Raw genomic sequence first — 25,877 nt, forward strand, 5'->3', positions numbered from 1 at the left:
TTTTGGTTATAACTATTTTGTGATTCCATTCATTCTTAACTGAAACATTATAATCAATTTTACTGAACCGTACATTATTAATTTTTAAATCTTTATAATTAAACATTACATTTACAATTTTAATAATTAAATCTATAATATGTATAATATGTATAAATATACAAAAACATAATCAGAAATTAATCTTAATAAAATCTTATAGTTCTAAGAAATAATTGTTTCTATTATTTTTTTTGATATATTATAAAACAGAAAATTAAAAAATTAATCAAAACAATACATATTTATTATTTTTTATTTACGTCAAAATATTAATTACTAAATGCTTTAGTATATATTGCTTTGCAAACAATTCCGAATCTTCGAATCTTTGAATAATAATTAATTGGATCAGAAATAAAATAGAGAAAAAACAAATATATTTTAAATATTTGACTGTCCGATATTTCCTCACTTTTCCTTATTATAATATAAACACTTTTAACACTTTTCTAATTTAAAGGACTTTTCCCAATAACAACTATTATAAATTAATAAATACATATATAAAATACATTTCATTATTAATAATTTGTATTGTGTAAAAATGGACGAGGAATATTCATATTGTTAATTTGAATATTATTGTTGAACTGAATAAACAAACAATTGAAACATAATAAATAAAAGTTGATTCATGCAGGGAAAAAATCTTGTCCATCCAGGGATTTACAACCGAAGATATCTTTCTATACAACTCTCTTCCATTCGATCCTTTTGTTCCTGTACATATATATATATATATATATATATTTAACGCGATCCTATTATTTTTTTGCTCTTTTTTCCCTCATCCTTATCTATTTCATCGTATGCCCCTTGAAAAAGAAATACTATATTACTCGCACGCGTAATCCTTTGGTCGCATCGATAAGAGGTATACCCATCGTCAAGTCGAATGCTCTTATCCCCCTCATCATGCCTGCGGTTCGAGCAATATATAAATGCACCAGCGATTGACAGAACGTACAGTTCACGTTTTGACGTCTCTTACGCTCCTTTTACGCGTGCATACTTAGGGCCACTAGTGTACACGTGACTACGTACACCACGTGCTTTAGTCGAAAAGACACATATGTCAAATTACACTAAATAATCTGACATTATGGAATCTTGTGATATTCTATTTTATAGATTTCCAATTTTTAATCGTAAATCTGATTGTTTCATTTCGTTTGGTTTTCTGTTTCTTTTATTAATATCGGTTGGATTCACTGAATTAACAGTTGATAAACCTGAAAGAATATTACTGGATTTTCTGTCAAAACCCTTTGCACCCCTCGATGGAGCGTCAGAAGAGTGCCTCAAAGACAGCTCTGTTTACTTGAAAGAGCTTAATCGTTATACACCATGGGCACTGCAGAGTGAGTACAATTTATTAAATAGTTTTTTATTACAAATTTTATTTTTTATCTTGAAGTACTCTTACTCTTATTAAAGTAAAATAAAATATTAATAATCAAAAGTGTTGATGTTGTAAATATGAAATATTAAGTTTAATAATTCTAATTCTATAAATTTTTTTAATGATAGCAAAAATATTTTCTTTTTTTTTTCTTGATTTTTTTTTTTATTTATATGCTATAAAATTTGAGATATAAATATAGTCTTTTTGAAATTTTTTTTTCTTTCTTCAAATTTTTATTTCTGTATTTTTTTCGTTTCTTTTTTTTTTTTTTTTTCATTTTTATCTTTTCATCAAGTTGATTCATCAAAATCGAAGTTAATAAAAAGGATTGTATCCATTGCACATTGCAATTATGATTTCAATTCAATTGTAAAATTATAAGTTTTTTCCACATTCAAAAATAAAAGTTTGATTAAAGTAAAACAAATGTGTAATTTAAGAGTTAAACATAATGCGGCGGTTGTAGATGACTAAACAGAGAAAGTAGAAAAGTGACTTAAAGAAATGGGTTTTAGATTTTTCGGCTATCACAGATCTTAATCTTTCAAACGAACGACCAATCGCCGCTGTAATAGAGATCTCTGGTTTATTTGCTATAAAAAGAAACTAATATCAATTTCTCAATCAACACTTCAGATCACCAACAAGGTAACGATTACCTAAAACATATAGTTAGTAGAAAAGATATAATGAAGATTATAGTCAATAGAAGAAATATAACGAAGTTGTAAAATCAATCAAAAGTTAAATATTCTGCAACCTCTATTCCAATGAAGACTTGCATGTATATGGAGAGGACATCTTAAATCAATATCCTTTTTATTTAAAGGAATCAAGTTTATCGATAATTTTATTACTATCAGTATCATAATTGATATTTAATAATAATCATATAGAGCTTCGTACAACAATTGATTTAAATTAAAAAAATTAAAAAGTTACTAAGAATTTTTACATTGAAACCATTGTATCCTTAGTTTCATTTTATTTGAATTAAATTTTTTCAATATAATATATATATATATATATAAATTCTGAAAAATTTATGATTATTTATTATTATTACTGCTTCCTTATTTAATAGATTTATAAACCAGTTAAGAAATTTCTTAATTAAGATTTAATAAAAATTTTCAAAAATGAAATTTTGTTTTTACTCAAATGGATGTGAATATTATGAAAGATTAATCAAAAAGAGGAATTAGTAGTCATCATTATTGTGAAATAATATGGAAGTTTTTAAGTAAGATTTCTAATTTGCTCAAAAGAAATAATAGGATTTTAGTAAACTGATAGTATATAATGATAATATCTCACTTTTCTAATTTTCATAGTTTTTATAAGTTTTCCATAAAATAATAACATTATAAATAAATATATGCTTTTAATAAAATTTTAATCCAGAAAATTTAAAATATTATTATATTGTTACAATTCTTTTTAGTATATTTAATATATATATATATATTTTAATAAGTATTTATTCAATAGAATTTACTTTTACTAGTCATCATTTATTTCTCTATTGCATGTTTCATTTCTTCGTGGCTGAAAATTTATATTCTTATGTTAATAAATTCTTCCCGAAAAATATTCTAGCGGAATTTACTTACTATATTACGCATTTTATATAGCTTTTTTGCGAAAAAGTTTTATATTTTAAACAAAATGATAGAAAAGAAGACTTTCTGTTTTGATCGTGTCGGTAAATATTATAGATTTTTACTTTAGATATAAATATTTCCGATATATTTCTAAAAATATTCAAATGCCAATCAAATCGAAGATCACAATATCCTTTTGCAAAAAGATTAGAATTATTTCAAAACAATTTTTTGTATATGCAAATATAATTAACATTAAAGAATTTATTATATATATATGAAATGCTTTATATATTTTATACATAATAATATAGTATAAATATATATAGTAATATACATAATATTATCTATTATAATAATATTTGAGTATTATTTTTTTTTTTTAATTTTTTATTTCAAAATATTTATCTATTTAGATAGCTATTCAATTATAAATAAATATAAATATAATAATTATAAATATATATAATATATGTATAAACTGACAATGATTTTTACTTTCTATTTCTTCAATTTCAGAAAAGCTTCCTTGATATGAATAAATTTATAACTTTAAGTTATGAATTATTTCACTGTGTCCACGATGTTTTCTAACTCAATCTTTCGGATAAATTCGAATTTAAAATTTTTTTTATTTGATCATCCTATACTATCCAATTGGTAACAAAATAAATTGTTAACAAAAAAATAATAAATTGTCGCATTTTAATCAAGAAAGATGCAATGTAGACATGCATAAGATATCCTGTAGGATATAGAATATATAAAGTACAGATTACACAGAGATAATGAATTAGATTCTTCCTTCATTTTTACAAGCAAATGATTCTTACAAGCCATGATTAAACCAAGACGAAGATAGGTTAACGCACTATTTTTTAATTCTATATAATATATATAAATCTACGTGCATATACATATACATATATATATTTAGCTAAAAATAAAATACTTTTTTCTTATTTTAAGAGATTGCGATCAATTTCATTTAAATTAATAACAATAACAATTAGTCGATCTATTTTCCACTTCTGAATTGTTGATTTCGTTTACTTTTGTTGTCGTTTATTTTTCTTAAGTTAACTTAAATAAATATATTATTTGTTTATTTAGTTTTTTATGGAAATTTGTACATTTCAATCGTTTTTTTTTGATGTATTTTTCTCTAAGAATTTTTTATTCTTATTTAATTATCATATCATGATGAATATCAAATCGATATTGATTTTTTGTTTACCTCTCTTGCATTTTTTTTTTTTTTTTATTTAAAGTAACGAGTTGTAATTTCCCGCTAGTAGCGCATCGATAAGATAACCTCAATATATTATCACAAATTAATATTATAAATTTGCGTTGTATTTTGAATCTAATTGAATTCGAATTAAATTTAAAATGTAATTTATAAACTTGCCTAAAATAAATTGTTATAAAAATCTATTAATAATATTAAGAATATTTGATAGTATTTGTGTAAATGCATATTCAGAAGCACAACATTTTAAATTTTTTATGTATAAAAATCATCTTGAACGTTATAAATAAAAATTTTTGAGTTTTTGAGAAGAAGTCAATTTTTACAACAAATAAATGAAAGAAAATATGGAAAGATAAACAAAAAGATAAGAATTTGAACTTGTTGCTAAAAGATTCTTATCAAATTTATTTTATTTTAAATCCTTATCTTATAATTTTGTTATACGGTTTAAATGAAAAATAAAAAGTAATGAATCATAGCATGCGTTAGAACAAATAATAAATCAGATTCGTAATTTCATTTATAGATCCAGTATAATTAATTGTTTATTTAAAATATAAGAAACATTGTTATTTTTTATATTACAAACAATTGTAAATTAAATAAAAAAGAAAAAAAGGAGTAAGATATAAATAGACTTATAAACAATGTCTATACAGATATATGATAGAACAAAGAAAATGTTCATTTCATCTTTTTTCTAAGGAGGGAAAATTTATACATTCATTATTTTTGATAATAAGGGAAACAATATTTTTAAATTTTACTATATACAGATAGATGTTGTTGTAGAGAAATTGTTTACTGTATTACTATACAGCATCACAAGTATTGAAAATCAACCTGTAATTTCTGATTCTCATATAAAATTGTAAATTAACTTTTAGAAAATTTATGTATTTAAAATATTTAAAAACAATGTTTACAAATCTATACTTATTTCCTCTAGCTACAACGGTTTTTTTTTATATTATTACCTAAATTGGTAGTGCTACGGACACTGCCATGAGTGGTAACTGGTAGCGTTGCTTCTATGTGCAGTTGTGCACTTGTCAGCGAAGGTAGATAGAATTTCCGTTATTTCTGAATATGATACGAATAATATAACGTAAGATATGATAAAAAAAAATTTTTTTCAAAGAATTTTCAATATATACGAATATGTACGAAATTTAATAAAGAAAACGAATCACTTCATTACAAATGAAGGGTGATTTTGAAAAACTTGTTAAGTAATTATTTAATTTATTAATTAAGTTGGATAATATAAAATAGAATCTGTTTCTTTGATTGAAAATATAGGAATGCGTAAAATTATGGAAAAAGGTTATTACAATTTTTTAAATCTAATTTTTTAAAGGAATAGTTCGAATCATTATGGACACCCTATATATAATTTCCAATCATTTCTTTCGATCATAAAACTATATATAACATATTGAAATATTAATATAAAATATTCCAGTTCCCAGCAAATCTATGTATATCATATGCGTATAATATGAGCCATGATGTGACAAAGTAAAATCGGGATTAGAAAAAAAAAACTGAAAAAACTTTTGAGCGACAGAATAAAATAATTGATCTAAAATTTAAGATTAACGTTATACAGAAAAAAAAAAAATTAAATGCAATATTTAAATGACGAGATAAAACTTATTTTCTCTGTAATCTGAACATTTTTAGAATGTTCATACATATAGCTTTTGGGTAAGCGATTATCTGTTTGGTTCAGACTCGTTCAATTGATTTAACATAGGCCAGTGAACTGCAGAAGGACCTTCAAAATAGAAAGGATAGAAATCATCGTAGAAAATATCACTGAACTTGATTCTTTCTGCTATAATTAATATTTAATTATTATTTATTTATTCTTTATAATATTCGAATGACTTCAGAACAAAATCGAAAAATTGGATCAAGATGATCTCTTTACTTTCTTCCTTTTTTTTTCTTCTTCTTTGAATAAATTCGTAAAATGATCTCATGGAGAAATCAAGGTGGGAACAGGTTATTTACCTCGAGTGAAAATTTTTATATTGAATTTTTATATGAATTATATTTAAATAAATAGATAGATCTTCTCTTTTTTAAAATTAAAAAGTAAACAATTCTTATTAACATAAAAAAAAAAAAAAAAACAATTGACAAATCGGATGAATTTCGAACCGATGATTAATGTTGTTTCAACAAAAAATTTAAGCAAGTTCTTAAAATTCAAGAATCATAATATTAAATGAAATATGTCCAAACCTGTTCTGGCTATAAAAAATTTTGTCAAACTTTGTATAATTTCATAATCATATAATCAATGAATATTTCTTATAATAATTTTCATTATAACTAATTAATATTGACATTAAATTAACTTTGAATAGATACGAGGGAGACACATTAAATTGCTGCATTATTGAATCTCGTAATTTAATGAAAAAATTTTTCTTAATTTTCGAATTGATAACATTTAATCATTTATTCCAGTCAGAACTGTTGCAAGATTATTAGGGTCAATGTTAATATGTATCATATTTTCCATTTACTATCATTATCAAGCATTTCTTTCTAAAAGCTGAAAGAAGAACACTTATTAATGTGAATTAAAACCGTCGGTAACGGACATCAAACGATGAAAGAACAATGTAGAAAGAAAAATCCGATCCTGCAATAATAATAACAATATCATCAATAATAATTATTATTAATTATTATTAGTTAGCATACACATTTTTCTTCCTGTAACGTTTCGACACATTCCTGTTTTTTTCGATAAGAACTGTAAGCGGTGTTTAAGGTTAAGTTGCAACATCATACAATCTTCCTGCATTTTTCTATTTAACGACCTTCTATTTATCTTCACTATGTTTCGACAAGTTATTATTTTAATCGCTTTACGGAACAGATAAAAATGATATAAAAATGTCTCTTTTTGTTCTTTAAGACATCAAACAGGCATATGTTAATCTTTGATTAAATTTGCAGAAATGGTAAATAGTTACTAGTGATGTCATCTGACGAAATGTTAATGAACTACCAAGGATTTGTAGAAGGAAATGTGAAAAAAAAAAAAAAAAAAAAAAAAAGATAATTGAATGAGGAAAAAGTTTCACCATCGGTGAATTGAACTGTGCGTCATGAGACAAGTATAAACTGGGTCACTAAAGAATAACGTCTGTGCCGATGACCGTCCTTGTATATCAGAACCGATCTTTTTGCTCGCTGACGATCGATCGATCTTTCCTCTTTCTGACTTTTCTTATACCAATTAGAAAACATTATTTTACAAAACATTAGTGTTATTACAACCAAATAATCTTTGTTATGATATGTTATCTGCTGATCATAATGTCCATTAATAATATAAGTATTATTTAAAAAGAGACCAGTTCATATTTTGATGACCTTTAGATACATATTATGTTATTAAGTCATTATGATTTATACAATAACCTTCCATTTTAATTTTAATTTATTTAGAGTCAAATCATTGTTTTGCTTTGTTTTATTGATTATTGTTATCCAAATATATTTGGATAATTTGTTGGATAATCAGTTGTATAATTAATAATATCACCAAAGTCGTTTCGAGTAATCTTATTGATCTTATTTATTCGTTGTATTACCATTATTTCGATAATTCTATAACCACTTCTAATTTTTTTTTTAGTTATATATCATGCTCGATATAAAATAAATAATTCATTTATATCAAAAAAATATGTATATTTTTATTAGTTGTTACATTTTTGGCTAAAGATATACACAACCTTTTTAAAAACAAAATCAAAGAAAGAATTTCTCCTTAAATCTATATCGTTGTTAAATTTCCATATCATTATCTATTGGAAAAATACTTTTTTTTTTTTTTTTTTTTTTTTTTACAAAGAAAAGAAAAATATATACGCAAGTAATATGCGTAATACGTACGATATATAGCGTGCAATGGAAAGTATAATCATAAAATTGCAAGAATTTACTGTGTTACTGAATCACACTTCGTATATATCGCAAACTAGAAAATTTTTCTTTCGAAAAAAAATATTTCTTGGCGCGATACTTAGAATGCAACTAGCTGGTCATCGATGTACATAGATACCGGTGAGGAAGCAAACGAACTCATGACCTTAGAACGCTTCATTCATTGCAAGTGCGCATTTAAGCAGATTGATTCTCAAGATGTTGTTAACCTTTGTCGTTTCTAAGAAAAATATAATTATTTTTTTTTTCTTTATCGGAATTTCAAATGAAAATGTAATACTGTTTACTAGTCATATAATTTATAGTAGTCAAATGAATTCTTGAAAATGTTTTCAATATTTTATATATATATATAAAAATCCGTCTTTTGCATCATGTTCTTTAGATCAGAAATATATTTAGATTATAGAAAATTTATTTCATATCTGTACATTATATTTTTAATTTTTTTAATTTAAATTTTCCTATAAATTCTATATTTTTTTTTATGATTTAATATCTTCAAATATTATCTAATACTTTTATTATATTTTTCTGAAATATCTTTTTCATTTCAAATCAAAGTTTTTTTTTTTTTTTTTTTACGTTTATGATTTTACTCATATGTAATACGTATATATAATAATTTTATTATATCACGAATTTCTTATCCAATGTTATTTTTTGTAAGAAGAAGAAAAAGTATTAACAAACAATTACAATAATTCCTCGTGGTTTGTGGCTGAAGGTTACCGATAGTATACGTTGAGTGAACGATCTCAAGGTTCTGCGAAAGGTAAAAGACACCCGATCAGACGTTTCTACGAAGATGACGTATTTTCTGTTAAAATGGCGTGTAATTATCATTATGGAAAATTTTCATCGAAGAATAGTTTAGAATAGTCATCGCACATAATTAGTTTTATATCTTATTTGCAAGAAGTTTAATGAAGTAATGAAATTCTAACTGGAGAACAATAGAGAACAATATAAAAAAAGTGTCACTAATAAAAATATAAAAATAGTGATATTTTTATTAAACCATAAGAAGACATATTTACATCGCATGCCATTGTACTTACATAGCATTTTTTCTTCAAATATGACACGATTCAAATCATACGATTATATTTTCAATATTTGTCAATTAAATATCTCTATTGATTTATTGTAATGAACACAGATAGAAGCATATATTTTCTGAACTGAGTTTTGCGATTTCTACTTTGCGCAATGCTTACGAGTTTCGATTACCAGTTTATGTAACACGGCGTGTTTACACGTTACAATCGCGCGTTGTGTATATCGATGCGCTTCGTTCAATCAACTTTAAATAGATGAAATTGTATAATCGTATAACTAGGCAGGGTTGTTTGCGAGTAGCCAGTGTGTTCTCGCTATCGAACATGAATGAAAAATCCGCTCCATTGCGCACATCACTTTTTCTCGTTTTTAATCCGTTATCAGACGACCAATTTCGCAATTCATGCGTTACCCGCGTTATTTCCGTATACTTCCTGTCTGATTGACCATTGCATGTACACTTTCGTATTAAAAGAGCATTGACATTTAACCGCGAAGATTAAGATATTCTACGGCCTAGTGGATCTTGAATATATAACTATATTATTTATTTTAACATGAAAAAATTAAAAATATATCATATTATATCAAGATTTATTTAAATTAGCCCAAAAAATTTGACAATTAATATTTTAAATAAATAGGATTATGCAATGCATCCCCCCGAAATTCTCTGAATTTCAAAGTAATTTTACGATTAAACATTTCAATAACATTTTTTTGGAGTATTTCTTTCCTCGAAAATTGTTATCTCGAATTTAATACATACATACATATATATATATATATATATATATTTAATATTATATTTATAAATGTATTAACTTCTTCTTTTCTATTATTTCAATTTATTCAATTATTTAATTTTATAAATATTATATTCATTTTTTTTTATTTTTAAATATAAGTTCAACACATTCTTTTTTTTTTTTTTTTCAATATATATGTATTTTTCTTTTCGTTCAATTCTTGCATTTCTATGTGATACAACAGTTTTCCTGTTATTTACTAATTGTTAATTTGTCTCTCTCGAATACGTTTAAATTACGTATTGCTTGTCATCTTAAAAAAAGATACGGTTTTATTCAATCATTATCCTTATTTCTAATCACATTTCGAAGTCAAGATATACGCATCGTGTAAGTATACATCCCACGTTTTGCATCTCGTTCCCAATTTTCATACATCTATTTAAATTTGTCAATAACTTATTGTTAAACAAGTGCGCGTGCAAGCTTCAGTTTTTAAACTTTTTTGTATAAAATGAACTTTGTAGGTTAAATTGAGGTTAAATTGGAGAAGAAAGAAAAAAAGACAAGAAAGTATTAAACGGAAAAATGCATTTTTTCTCATTTCTAGTGTACGATGCCTCAGTGAAAATCCCACCAGGCGTAATTACGGGCAATTATCAGCAACTAGGTAATTATGATGAATGTTTACAAGTGAAAAATGAACACGGATTCACCGGGAAGGCTTGCAGCGCCACGGTAAATTTTGAAATCGCGAAGGACAATGGTAAACCACGCCAACTCGATATAGGTGATCTACTTCTGAATATAGCTATTGCCTCGGTAAGTAGATACAAATATTTATTTAATAATTTTCATTCTCTTTTTATCCATTTCTTTGATCAATTATTATTGAGAAAAAGTACTTCTGATCACTTGTATGTAACTTGTATAATAATTTGATTAATTAAAAACATTTTATTTGTTGGTTTTTATTAAAAATCATTTTATTGCTAATTTAAAAAGATTTTCGAGTTTCAATTGAAACAATCAAAATTTATTGCATACATGTAATCTTATAAATTTCCAACCAACTTCTGACCAAGATTTTGCAATTACGTCACATTTCTTAAATTACCAAGAATGTTGTGCAACTCACAGTAACACGAAACGTATCATATCAAGACTCTTCTTTTCGTGAAATTTACTTCTAAAAAAAGAAGTATATCGATGTGGTTTATTTCGTATCTCATCTATTAACAATATATATATTTGATTAATAATATCTTAGAAGAATGAAGAAGGAAGAATATTTTCCTAATTTTTTTAAAAATGTTATTACAAACGTTTTATCACGAAAATATGTTTGAACTAAGATTCATTTGACAGTTTGTCGTTTTATCGTTATTTGATATAAAATACCATCACGTATTACATCAAGATCGATCTTTAATCAGAAGTTTTTACGATAATTAGAATATCACAAAAATAACGTAATTTTAATTTTTGATACTTATTGAATGTATGTTTACAAAATGTTTCATTAAAAGATGATTATTTGAAAACGTTGAATAATTTATTATTATGAATAATCATTTTTTAAATTTGCATGATAAATAAATTGGGATTCAGGAGTTGACATTTGGATTTGATTGCAACATCAATCTTGATGCTTTCAGTGCTCTCAGACAATTATATATCTATATATATTTTTTATGTTAAATTGTAAAATTTAGCAAATGCTAAATTCCGAGAATTTTTGAGACAAGCTTCTTTCTTTATTTTATTCGTTTCGTTGGACTTGGAAGTAAAAGAAAAAAACATTTCTTACAAATGTTTGTGTTTCCTCATTGTATCTTAAATTTTTAATAAAAACATATGCATGTCTTGAAAATTAAAGAAATTGAGAAATTAAAAAGAAAACTTGAGAAATTAGATTCTCAAGTTTCGGGAAAGATTCTGTAACAGGTACAATTAGAATTTTAAGTACGACAACAGGATTGCTGGACTAAAGATCACTATACTATCATTTCTACCATTAAAAATAACTTGATTTCTTTCTGGCGAATTTTTATATAAGAATACAAATGAGAATACGTTATATTATCCCCACTACTATTGTTATACTAGGCAGAAATATGTCACGTGATCAGGCTTTCACCAAAACCAAGCATAGAATCATGTCACGTGACATGTCTAATGTAGTAGTAACAATAGGAATAATGTAGGAGTCATGTTCTTTTGCAAAAATTCATCAGAAAAGAATTGAACTACTTTTAGTGATAGAAGGAGTAGCGTATTCCATCTCCGTTCAGGAATTCCGTGCGACAATTAATTAATACATATCAAAATTTTTCAGAATGCTTGCCAACTTTATCAACTTATTCCAAATTTTGGGTATTTATCCACCTCTATTCTATATCAAAATAAAAGCAAAATTTTAAGGAAAGAGCATTTTTCTTCTTGTTTCAGGGACACACGAGCTGGAAATCGGGTCGTTCGTCGAACTACGAATGGATGTGGTGTGTTCCGTCAAGTTGCAATCAAACAGATATCCAGGAGGCGCTCGAACTCAGCCTCGACCCTCTGAAGGTAGAGGACCGCGTGGACATGGTGGTAAATGTTTCGTGCCGGACCGCAGAGACAGATCGAGCTGTATTCGACACAAGTGACTGGGTTTACATGTATGTAGATTTATGCACATATCGTATTCTAATACGAGCGGTTTTTGCAGTAACGGGAAACCGGTGGCATCGTTGTTTGCTCGGTGCTTCGAGGGCAAGGTTGAACGCGCATATCGCACGGCAAACTTGTCAATCGAAATTTTATCTATTATATATACTTTTTATATTATTATTTAATAAAGATAAAGATTCTTCTCAAAAATAATATTAAAGTAGAATGAAGTGGAATTGGAAAATATTATCAGATTTTCATATTTTATTTTGATCTCCTCAAGCACATTTGAAAAATGACATGTTTTAAAAATTATTAGATTAGAGAAAACGACTTTGAATAATTCGAATCGTTTTAAAAATCCATAAGAATATCATATCCAAAATTCTACTAACAAATATAATTTTTTCTATATCAATAATTCAAAAAGTGAAAATTTTGAATTATGACATTTTTCTAATATGTGATATATATTTATAATGATTTTTCAAATATTTATTTATTTTTTTTTAATAGATAATATTGTTACAACAAAAAATGTTTAATTATAAAGATAAATAATAATAATAAATAATAGATATTTCCTTAAAATAACATTTTGTACGAATATATATATTAAACAACATTTGTATAAATACATATACAAATTATTAAGTTAATATAATTTTTATTAATTATATTATTATAAATTATAAAATTAAATTAATTCTTAAAAATAATTTTTCATCTATATATCCGCAACGTGGTTATGGATTGAATTAAATTTCAGATCGATCTTGGTGATATTCGTAATAGTGATAATTGCCAGCACGAGTTACGACATGGCTAAACAAGGCCATCTGAGTACGTTGAACCAAAAAGGTGAGATATACATTCAATTATATAAGTAAAAATTAATTGATCGATAATTGATAAAATCCATCGATCAATCATTTTATCTTGTTTTCATTGCAATTACGAAGGAAAGAAGTCAGGAAAAGATCGAATCGCGAGATTACATCGAATATGACCGATAAATATTCTTAATCATGCGATAATAATCAGTGTTAAGGACACGTTGTTCGTCTTGCATAAAACGTTCATATCAATCTTATATAGTTTTCGATATACTTATTTCAATATGTAAAAATTTGTTGTAATTTTTTATAAAAATTTTAATATCTTTTAAGATATTTTTATGGAAAGTTTTTTATAGATTCTTTATTTTTTTAAGGTTTTTTATATTAAAAATTTTAAAAACAAAATAAACTTTCATTTTGTTTGTTATTATTTAATAAATTTTCAATTAATAATATCATTATTAAGAATTCATAATTTTATTCATTATTATAATTAATATATAAATGAATTGTATTTATCTAGATAAGAAACATATCCTTTTGACTTCATTCTCTGTTTACACGAATGGAAAAAATTTGTTAAAAACGAACAGGCATTATAATTCGATCAATTGCCTTGATGGACTACGTTATATCAGTATTTGCTGGATTATTTATGGTCATACTTATTATACAGAAGTGGTCGGGGTTAAAATGAACTTGAACGAGATTTTACAGGTAATAATACCAAAAATTTCAATTGCTTTTTTTTTTTTAATAACTTTTAGCGCATAAATAAAGTATACAGTAGTATATTTTATTAAATATAAAATATATAGGTATTTTTAATTTTTTTTTTAATACTTTTCAAGATGCATAAAAATTGGGCTAGTATATTAGTACTCAATGCAAATCTCATTACCGACACATTCTTTCTCATAAGCGGTGTTCTAATAGCATACACAGCTTTAATAAAAAAGGAGAAAAGTCCAAGAGAATATTTCAATGTGATCGGTCTTTATCTTCATCGTTATTTAAGATTAACTCCGGCTTATGCTATGATGATTGGATTTTACGCCACTTTGTTTTACAAAGTTAGCTCAGGCCCCCATTGGGATCAATGGATAGGTGCCAATAGAGATTATTGTCGAGAAAACTGGTGGACAAACTTACTTTACTTGAACAATTATATTCATCTACCTAGAATCGTAAGTAGGATATAATGATGTAATTATTTTGCGTGCATTGTGCATTATTTGATTATGAATCGATTTCTATCTGTTATCTATCATTTTCTATATTGCATGACTTTGAAAGGAAGTAATGCAGTTGTGCATTTGTATTTTTTATTTCTATATTTTGTTTAAAAATTAAAAAATATGCATATAATTAATCAACAAAAATTTAATAAACATTCTTATTAAAATTTAAATATTTTAAATTCATTTTCTAACGTTTTTTATTTTTAAGTTACAATAAAAAGAGAAAGAAAACAAAGAGAAAAAAATTAATATGCTGTACACAGTAAATGGAAAAATCTTTAAATGCAACCTATTCAATAATTGTTTATTTCTTACTTTTGTTTTTAGTGCATGTCTCAATCTTGGTATTTGGCAACCGAAATGCAACTCGTCTGGCTGTCGCCGATTTTCTTATACCCTATGCTCAAGTTCACGCGAGAAATTTTCTTCTGGCTCGTTTTCCTGCTAGGCCTAATTACCTCCATTCTAATACCATTCCTAATAACATTCAATCTCAGGCTCAATGGAACTATGCTCTATTATAAGGAGTGAGTGCAGCAATTTACTTCTTTTACTTTCTGGTGTTTTCTATAAAGTATCGACAAAAAGATGTGTTAAATGTTAATAGTAAATAATATTTATTAAGATTAAAAGAATAATATTGAGTAAATATTTGTTTATATTTTTGATTTATTCATTACATATAAAATCATACAAGTTTAACTTATAAATAATAAATGTTTATATAAATAATAAAATATTCAATTTTTAAGTAAAAATTATGTACAAATATAATTTCTTTTTCGTTTTCGAACATCGATAAATTAATCAATTAATCAATAGATCAATTAATAATATAATAAAATTTATTTTTTAAAAATGTTTATAAATGATTAATTTCGATTACTATAATTGAAGAAATAACGAATTATAATCGAAATATCAATCGATAAATGCATTAGCTAATTATTGCACTTATAATAATATTATTTATTATTATTATTTATATTATATTTATTATTTATTTTATTAATTTTAACCACTATATATCTTTAATATTTAGCACAACTTTTTTTGAATATCCTGTATTTCTTTTTTCTTTTCATTTTATTATCATGTCTTGTGTTGGAATGTCTGATTTATTTGGCATATAACTACTCACTCTTCATTTTAAGATATTTTGCTTCGACTTTTCTTTGTTCTTTTGTTACAAATTGGATGGATTTCAAATATTCAATTTATAATTAATATCTTAATGTTATTAATAATGAAATATATTATTTCAATATATATAAGGACGTATTATGCAGATTTTTAAGCCAAACATTTTTTTTTTTAGATAATTAAATAATTTAGATATTAACTTAAACAATTTAAACATAATATTCATAAATCTAAAATATGTGAACATACATATGTATATTAAAAAATTTTCATCATTATTGGTTATAAATATTTTTAATTAGTTTTATAAAAACTAGTTGTCTATATATTTTTATATTCTGTTCATTAATATTTTTATTTTTTTATTGTTAGTAACACTGATTTGGTCAACGTTTATATGCAAATTTATACAAAGGTTTACAATAGATATGGATCGTATATTATTGGTATTGCTCTTGGTTATCTATTGTACAAAAATAAATCAAAAAATATAAAAATTCATACCGTAAGTATATTTTTCATAAAATAAACATAATATAAATCAAAAGTATAATTATGATTCATTTAAATTTTTTTTAATACATAAAATTTTTCATAGAACTTCATTAAATATTCTATGAGAATATGAAAACAAAATTATCATAATATATTAAATATATTTATTAAACAGAGAAGCAAATATTTCGATGTATTCTTTTTTTAATTCCAATATCCGATTAATAAAATCGATATTTTTTCAGATATATGTGATTCTTGGTTGGCTGATAGCTATAACTTCTGGTTTTTTCATATTCATGTGTCCTTTATGGATGTACTTCGATAACTATTCTTATAACGAACTAGAAGCGAGTTTTTATGCAGGTTTTCATAGGCAAATTTTTGCACTTTCCATTTCTTGGCTTATTTTTTGCTGTGCCCATGGATATGGAGGTAAGATTTAAATCTCCATTATTTTTATTTAAATGTAATATATTATATATTTTGTTATATATTTTGTATTATTAAATTATTCAGTTCCAACATAAACATCACAAACGAATTATAAAATAAACATGAAATTTGAATTTCATACATGTTTTTAAAATATCAATCTCGAAAAAAGTAATTTTTTTTTTACATCTTCTTTATTAATGATTTACTATTATTAATTTATATTATATTTAAGTTATCAACATATTTCTATATATTGACATAGAATAAATTTATCATTTAAAATATACCTATAATAATTTCTATAATATTTTTTATTTATAATATAATTAAATTTATTTATATATATTGTATATAATATTATTTATTTATAATATAATAAGAAATATTAATATTTGCAAATTCAATACAAATTTAAACAATAAAACATAAATAAGATTTTTTAAATTTTGAATCAATATATTATATAAAGAAGATATAATAAATTTATTTAAATATTGGAATCATTTTTTGAGCTTACAAATTTTGTACAATAAGAAAAAATAATAGAATAATAAGAAAGATATATAGTAAAAATTTGAAAATCAGCACCATCTCTAGAGTGCTACAAAAAAATACAAATAGAAATGACAGTCAATAATAGAATATGAATAGAGATAAAATAAGAATTGACTATCAGCGCCATTTCTTATATATCAAAAATATTTCAAAAGCAGAGAAAGATAGAATAGATCAGCGTCATCTCTTGAATACTTTGGAAAAGATGTTGCTTTAATATTCAAGAGATGGCGCTAATAATTAATTTTTATCTTATCTCTACTTTGTTCTATTATCTACTTTCTTTGTCTATATTTATGTTTCATTTGCGGCAATCTAAAGATGGCACTAATTCCCCAATTTTTATCTTATTTCTATCCTTATCCCACTATTTTCTTTCCTTTTCTGTATTTGTTCTATAAAATTTTTACAAAAAACAATTCCGATATTTAATCAATTTTATTTTCTTTGCCTAATTGATATTACAATATACATATATTCTTTATGCCGAGTATTTATATTAACAGAATGCTTAAAAAATATTTAATTTAATATTTATAAGAAAATCTGTCCTAAACCTCTAGAATACTGAGATACTTTATATCATATCATAAAAATTATATTTATTAATGAAATTCATAATGAATTTAATAAAATAATAAATATGAAATTTCCAATAATACTCTTTTTTGTTTAAGGTTTCGTGAATCATTTTCTTTCTTGGAAGGGTTGGGTTCCTTTCAGTAAATTAACTTACAGCGCTTATCTGTGCCATTTCGTATTTTTATTAGTAGAAGCTGGATCAGTTCGTACTACTGGTATAATTTCGACTATGGCAATTGTAAGTGATCATAAATTTAAAAAATTTTAATTCTGATATCAATTTTTAATAAATACAATTCAAACTTTCAAATTCTCAGAATGTAAATTCTAAATTTTGAATATATGACATTAATATAAATATCTATTTTAATAAATAATCTAATAATTTAATTTAAGTTTTAATTCAAATCTAATTTTTAATTTAAATTAAATTTGAAATTAATCTTAAATTTACATTTTATAAATATCATTAACTAATTAATTATTTATCAAAACATTTAGCTTCGCAGCTTCTTCAGCAATCTCTGTCTCACAATGTTTCTTTCTGCACTTTGGACATTGTGCTTCGAAATGCCATTTATGACGTTAGATCGTGCTTTTTTGTCTCATAAGAATCAGTCGAATCTATCTTCTAAACAAAACCAAGAAAAAATGTTTGGTTCTACCGATTCCAGCAAAGAAATCTATCGTTCTACGGAAGATTCGTCATCTACAATGATACAAGATTCTGAAAATACTTTTAATCAGAAATCTGAAATAGGCAGTATATACGATCAGAATTTAAAAGACGATGATAAAGATGACAAGTGTCCGTTTATTTTTGTGATCGGATCTGAAGACAAAAATTCGTGGTCACAAATGAGAAATGTCCATCACAATAATGGTTATAGCGAGGACTCGGATAAAACTCAGTTGAATTCTGGAATGGAGACTAGAATAGATCATAGTTATGAATCATCCGTAAATCAGGATTTGATCAGGAAGAAAAACTTCAAATAATGAATCAGATGAATACTAATAATAGTAACTAATCGATTCATAGATATTAAATCTGCTTGCTGGTCAAGCATCTATTTACACATAATTGAAAGAAAAATTAGGAAATAACAATAAAAAAAAGCGGGATAATATTTTATCCCAGAATTATTTGTTTGTTTATATAAAGATTTTTATAAATAATGATCAATAGCATGTTACATTGTATCTGAAAATATTTGTTTGATATTAGTGTTACTGATGAATATTTTTTTTATTTTGTTATTGTTCAAAAATGCTAGTTATTTTTGGATGTGGCTGAGAATAGAATATAATCAAGTAAACAGTGATTTTTTTGTATGTGAATTAAGAATGTCTTTTAATCTAATGAAATTTTAAGTGAATTCTTAAGAATTATTTAATATAACATTTTAAATATATATAGATTATTTAATGTTGAGATTTAATGTTGAGATTAAATAATCTATATATAACTCTTTGAGATCAATTCAACTTCAACATTTTAGCTAAAAACATTCTAACATATTTAATTTAATTTTATTACATAGCTTTTAATATATGTGTTAAATACATTATATATAATATATATATATAAATAAATTTTATATATTTATTACATACTAGCTAAAAAATATTTTTATTCAGTTTCTAATATTCAAATTCAAGAAAGAAAAATCATAGAAAAAAAATTTTTTTTTAATTGAAAATATAAACTGAAAAAATATAAATAATCCAAGTTACACCGAATCTAGTCATTCATAAAAATAGGATTTCTATATAAATATGTATATGTTATATTATTTTGAGTTAGATAATTTTTAAAATTGATTTTCGTGAAGAAAAAAAATTAAAATTCTATTATATTTTCGATTTGTTACTATATCAAAAATCACTGTTTTTCAACTATATTATTAATTCGAGCCCATTCTGTATTTATTGTTCCAATTCAAAGCGTATTTGATAACTCGATGTTGATCCATCAAAAATAATTTAAATGCGTAGAGATTAGTCAGGAAATGAAGGTACAAATCAGCTGTGAAAAATCATCGATAATTATTAAACATAATTAAAAAATATCTTTATATATATATCAATTTATGATATATGAGATTTGATAGGTGTGAAGAAAGTAAAACCAGTAGAAATAGAAAACACTATAGTCTTTCATTTTAGTTTATAATTTAAATTAATAACAGCCAATTAAAAAATTGAAAATAATAATTATTTAGAAATTTGGATTAATTTAATTCAATAATTGGCTACTTAAATATAGGTACTAATAATATAATAATAATAATTTTGTATACTAATGAACGACGGATTTCTTATCAGTTCAGATCAATTATCGATTTTAAGAAATTCAATTAACCTTTTATTCAATACTTATAAATATTTTATTTAATCTAACTTTTATGTATCTATACTTATTTTCTTCTATTTTATGAATTAAGTCAATAATATATAAAATACAGTATTATAAACTAATTAATTATTAAATAATCAATGTTAAATCTTGTAACTATAGATTATATATAGAATTCAATACTAGAGATTTAAAAATAAACAGAAATAAAGTTATTAGATTGTTTCCTTTTTTGTGAAGATATTTCTTTCGCTACGCTTTATTTTCTTGTATATCAAACAAAACGAATTACTAATATTGTTTACATTATTTATATAGCATCGATATTTTTCTAGTAACATTCTTATTATATTAATATTATTGTATATATTTAAATATTTTATAATGTATTTATAATTCATGCTAATAAAAAATTTCGTTTTTATTTTAATATATTTTATTTCTTTTTTGAATAAAAAAAAATTATTTAATACATGATATAATATGGTTATTTTTTATTTTTTTCTTTATAATCCAACTTCATCAAAATAAAGAACTCCACCAAATTAAAGAAATATATGGAAATAAAAATCATATGAAGCTTTTGATAAAAAAGATTGATTAAACTATTGCAATATTAGTGCAAAATTTTATTATATGTAAATTTTAGCTATACGTAATGATCTATAATTCTAAAATAAGAGTAAAAGAGGTCAGGTTAATTTCTAGTTACTAGTATATTAGCCTCAGCTCGTGTCACTGTTTACTTAGGCTAATGTTTTTACTTCGACCGATCTTTTTTACACGGATACATATTTTTCTTTCTTACACGCAATCCATAGAAGCAGCGAGTAAACCGAGAAGAGAAAGAACTGCTTGTTTTATCCGTGGAAGAAATCGATACGATCAAGAGACCCTTTTGAGAAAGTGATTTTCCTCAAATTCAATTTAAATGAAATTCTCTACTTTTTTTTTTTATACAAAAATTATTGTTGTATAAAAAATTCATGTTGTATAAAAAAAGTAGAAAATTGTATCCAAACAATTTTTATAATATAATATTATTGAAAAAAATTGTTAAAAAATATAAATTATAAATAATAAATATATAAAATGATAAAATTATCTGAAAAATAGAAATAAAGAAATAATTATAATTTATTATAAAAATAAGAATGTCGTTTTATCTAAAAGGATCGAGAATAGCAATTAAATAAAAAATATCAGGAGAATTATATGAATGATTTATTAGATAAAAAGATAGACAATGGTGAATATGTGGGAATTTGATGACATCATTAACTAAGTACATTTTAAGGGTTGCAAGTGCAGTTGCAACACGTGCTTAAAACACCCTTGGGACGTTCGCCCTTTCGTGGGAAAACAGATCCTGTATTTTCATGAACACTTCGGTCAAGTATTTAAAAAAGGATCCTCGTGCTTTCTGAACGATTAACAACTTGGGCAAGCAATTGAAAAAAATCTCACAAGTATTATAGTTCGAAAAGAAAGTTCTTAAGTTGAAAAAACTTTTTGACTTTTATAAGAATTATATAATTTACTTTTACTTAGATTTTTTTTTTTGCAATATATATACATCAAGTAATATTAAATTATAGTTTTGCACAAATCTTATATTTTACAATTTATATCTTGTAAGATATATTTGTAAAATCTTTTTCTATTTTCTATGCTCTTTTTTTATTATTATGAAAAAATATTTATTAGTAATAAATAGTAACTTGTAATTTTTAAAATTCCAATTTTAAATGATTTGTGTATTTATAGAAATAATAATTAATAATAATATATAATAATAATAATAATAGTAATAATAATTAAATTTCTAAAAAATATAGATAATTCCAACATTCTTGCTGTTAACGAATCAAAAATCTTTGGTTAATAACTTTATGAACGCATCTCATCAATAATAGAACCATCTTTAGCAAAAGTATCGGTTCCAATTGCTAATAGTGCCACCACTCGGAAAGAAATGCATTTAGTTATTGCGGAGGAGTGAATGGCAAGTAGTGATTGCATAAATTGGGGTTAGGTTGTCGCAGTCTGTGGAAATAGTAGACATCCCGCAGCGAAGAAAACAGGGAGCGAATTTCAGTGCCAGGTCGTCATCAATGTGGTCGACATCTGCGAGAACCCACCATTTTTCCGCAATGAACACTCGCAACGGAAAAACATTTGTGTCTTCCATTCTTCTCGCGAATGTTATTTATGTCCTAGTCAATAGTAGTTTCCATCTTTACCGCTCGTCCGTTTTTTTTTACGCTTTATTAACATGCACAATGAATTGGTAAAGTAAGAAAAGCAATTCAAAACGCAATTGTTATATTTACTGAGGATTTTCGAGAGAGTGATGTGGAAAGTGATTTAGATAATTTTTGGAATGATATGGAAACAGATGTTTTAGGAGAAATTATTATTATAAAATATCTAGACTTTATAATATGTATATATATATATATATTTATGCGCGTATTATTTTATTAATGATGAAATTAAGTATCATTTGGATTATTTGTTCGAATTTTAAGATATTTTTTAATAAGGTGTAAATTTAGTTAAGTGTAAATTTTTTTTGCAATTAAAAAATTTTGCAGTCTGCCATAAAAATTACATGTATCCAACTTCCGTTGGTTGGTTTGAATTTCAAAGAGAACACGAGACAAATCGAATTCCAGACTGACCTTTTACACGTTGTGCACGTTCTCCAATTTCCCGGATACCAATACGTATATTTAAAGAAACTGTGTCCTTTTTCTATGATATCGACGGAATCCCGCAATGAGACTGGCGCCGACCTCCCTCGATGAACTAAGGAAACCAAAAAAATGAAAGAAAACTGTCTCCTTCAAAAGACAACTTAACCTGTGTCACGCGCCATCGAGGAAAGACAAGTGCCTCAATAAAGTGTAATCCGAAGCTAGGGACGCACAATACTGTGCTCACGAGACTACATCTGTGTCTGAAGTTAGAGTACAATAGATTCGTCCTGCTTTCGTAATCGGCTGCCGCAACTTTTCGAATCTTAAGTATGGAGGAAATACGGATCTGGCACACACGTGCAGAATTTTCTTTTGAACAATTTTTAGAACCTTTTTATGTAATGTAATAAATAAACAAAACAAAGAAATAAGAAACAAGAGTAATGTCAATGAATGATAAAAAAAATAGCATATGCTCTATCGAAGAAAGTCATGGCATATTTTTATTCATAAAAATTTTTATTTTTACAGCATAAAATATAAAGTTACAATTTTAACAAAATTGTACAACAATTCAATAATTTTTTCTAAATCATTCTAAAATAAAATTCAAATAAAATATTTATTTTGCAAAGGGATCTTCAGGATGTCAAAAGATTCGCAGAAGGTGAAAGAAAATGAAATAAGAAGGAAGATGAATCGAAGATTGGAGTGTGAAATACAAAGAGACATGTATAAAAAGTTCAAGTGGTTGCACATGAGGAACGAAGCTTTTCGGTTACCTACGTCAACGATTAGAGTCTCTTCTTTCTCCTTGGTATATACGAAAACCGAGGAAAACTCGTAAATTTTCTAGGAAAAGATCTGCAATAAGAGACTGGCGCCAAACAAATTTCAAGGTCAGCCTCTTACTATTACATCACTTTAGAAATGGTATAAATAAAAAGATATATCCGTTATTCGATACTTTCTTTTTTTAAGTATATTTATATAAACATTTCTATTCTTGTTCAGAGTAATTATTAATTTTTAATTGCGATCCTAAAATAAATTTTAACCCTAAACAGAATTATGATGTATGTATGTTAAAGAGTAAGGAATGGATAATAAAAAAATGAATGATAAAAAGATTTTGGATGAAAACTTCGCTAAGCATTTACACAGTCGATGGGAGAAAGATCCATATCGAATTTCGTGTAAAGAGCCTACCGATTGACGCCCACTACTATTGGCGATCTCATCGCGAGAAATTCGAGATGAGGGCGTAACCAGTGACTTCTTTCCCTTCTTGACAAACTTTTTTATCCTCTCCTTCAGCGGTTCTTTTCGACTCTTTACCCATTACTACCAAAATGGCGTGCTCGACATCAAACGACGCCGTTTTTGTTCCAAGATACAAGATAATCGAGATATCATTTAACAGTAATAAAATATTTATTACTATTTACTTTTTTAGAACAGTAATGTAGAGATTAAAAAAAAAAAAAATGTAGAAAAAACATAAATATCTATCAAAATATATAAATAAAATTAAACTTTTGAAACATTTTGAAACTTCTGGTTTTTTAATTTAACTTTTGTTTCTTAATGATTATTTTTAATTGTAATGACCACAATTTCCTGTGTAGCAAGATTAACTGCCATTTTTTCTACTATTTTGACTAATAAAATTAGAAAAATGACTCCTGGAATATCCCCCTGCCGCCAAAGGGATTCATTCTAAACGGTAGCAATCCCAAGAGAGAACCTATCATATAAATATTGAGTAAACTGGCACCTGTTTTCCTGTTCTATCATCACATATGCTTCTCCATCGTGTGTCACTTCATCAATTAATATTTAAATGAAAAAAAATTAACGGTAAATGGTAAAAAGTGACAGTTTATAATAAATACATACTCGATAGTGCCTATAATAATAATAATGTTTTCGTAAACTAAATAATAAACGTATTGCACAAGTATGAGTCATTAAATAGTATACGGATTAAAAACTACATTATCGAAGAATGTTAATTGAATGAATCACCACGCTCGTAAACCTACATATGACAGAGTTAGAAAAATGTCGAGAAAAAAAAAAATGTAATAAATTATTAATGATAACGAAAGGCATCTGGCCTTATACTCGATTGTTACCAGACATAGTATCCACGCTTAATAATTTGTTATACTTATCAGTATAATACGTAGAATCGATCTTTTTTAAATGGAATGTTGCGACTGGTAGTATATTTGTTGCTTGAAATTCTCTTCCGAAATTCTTCCCTGGCGCTTACTCTCTTACTTTTCCCCCGTTAATTCCTTTTCTCCATATATTCTCCTTTTTTATTTTAGGTTTTTTTTTTTTCCTAATAGATAGCGGAGAAAGCAATTGGTCAAGTGGTTGACTGCTAGTCTGGTCGCAGAAACTTCTTGACAGACGTTGTCAAAGGCAGACGCCGCGCGATCCACCACTTCTCTAAGGACGACTAATTTCTTCCCTTTGATGCCAGGCGGTCGATTACCACGCTCCTCCCTGAGAGCCACGCTTTTCAGGAATAATTTTTCAATCGGGCCAATTTTCCAATTGTTTGAGAACACACATTATTTAATCACGATGTAAATATATCAATTCACTTTCCATCATAATTTTACTTACGCGTGTAAGGTAACCTTTGTAAAAAAAAAATACTAGACTAAAAGAAAACTTAAATTAAACTAGAAAACATTATGAAAATTTCAAATAAATATTGAACTCACATTAGCAAAATAAATTGGCAAATTCACGAACCAAA

At 25.2% G+C, this 25,877-nt stretch overlaps 1 protein-coding gene and 1 long non-coding RNA gene across 3 annotated transcripts; both read left to right on the plus strand.

The window, feature by feature from the left end:
- Nucleotides 1–1,009: 1,009 nt before the first annotated feature.
- On the plus strand, nucleotides 1,010–19,390 carry LOC100869826 (nose resistant to fluoxetine protein 6). Its single transcript, XM_012486994.3, has 11 exons — nucleotides 1,010–1,403; nucleotides 10,703–10,914; nucleotides 12,544–12,755; nucleotides 13,517–13,608; nucleotides 14,110–14,303; nucleotides 14,438–14,773; nucleotides 15,155–15,354; nucleotides 16,343–16,475; nucleotides 16,711–16,900; nucleotides 18,136–18,278; nucleotides 18,542–19,390. Exons 1-11 carry the CDS (start codon nucleotides 1,145–1,147, stop codon nucleotides 19,037–19,039), a joined length of 2,469 nt encoding a protein of 822 aa, XP_012342448.1. The 5' UTR covers nucleotides 1,010–1,144; the 3' UTR covers nucleotides 19,040–19,390.
- Nucleotides 19,391–22,378: 2,988 nt separating this feature from the next.
- Nucleotides 22,379–25,877, plus strand: LOC116414444 (uncharacterized). 2 transcript variants are annotated; one of them, XR_015292993.1, is made up of 2 exons: nucleotides 22,379–24,000; nucleotides 25,459–25,877. It is a non-coding gene; the product is annotated as an uncharacterized LOC116414444 (long non-coding RNA). The 2 variants fall into 2 exon arrangements; XR_004224978.2 differs by lacking the exon at nucleotides 25,459–25,877 and adding an exon at nucleotides 24,169–24,655 and having other exon boundaries at nucleotides 22,387–24,000.

This window comes from Apis florea, unplaced genomic scaffold (assembly GCF_048593485.1).
Source record: "Apis florea isolate Af1SG1 unplaced genomic scaffold, ASM4859348v1 contig_3203_pilon, whole genome shotgun sequence".
NCBI classification, from domain to species: Eukaryota; Metazoa; Arthropoda; class Insecta; order Hymenoptera; family Apidae; genus Apis; species Apis florea.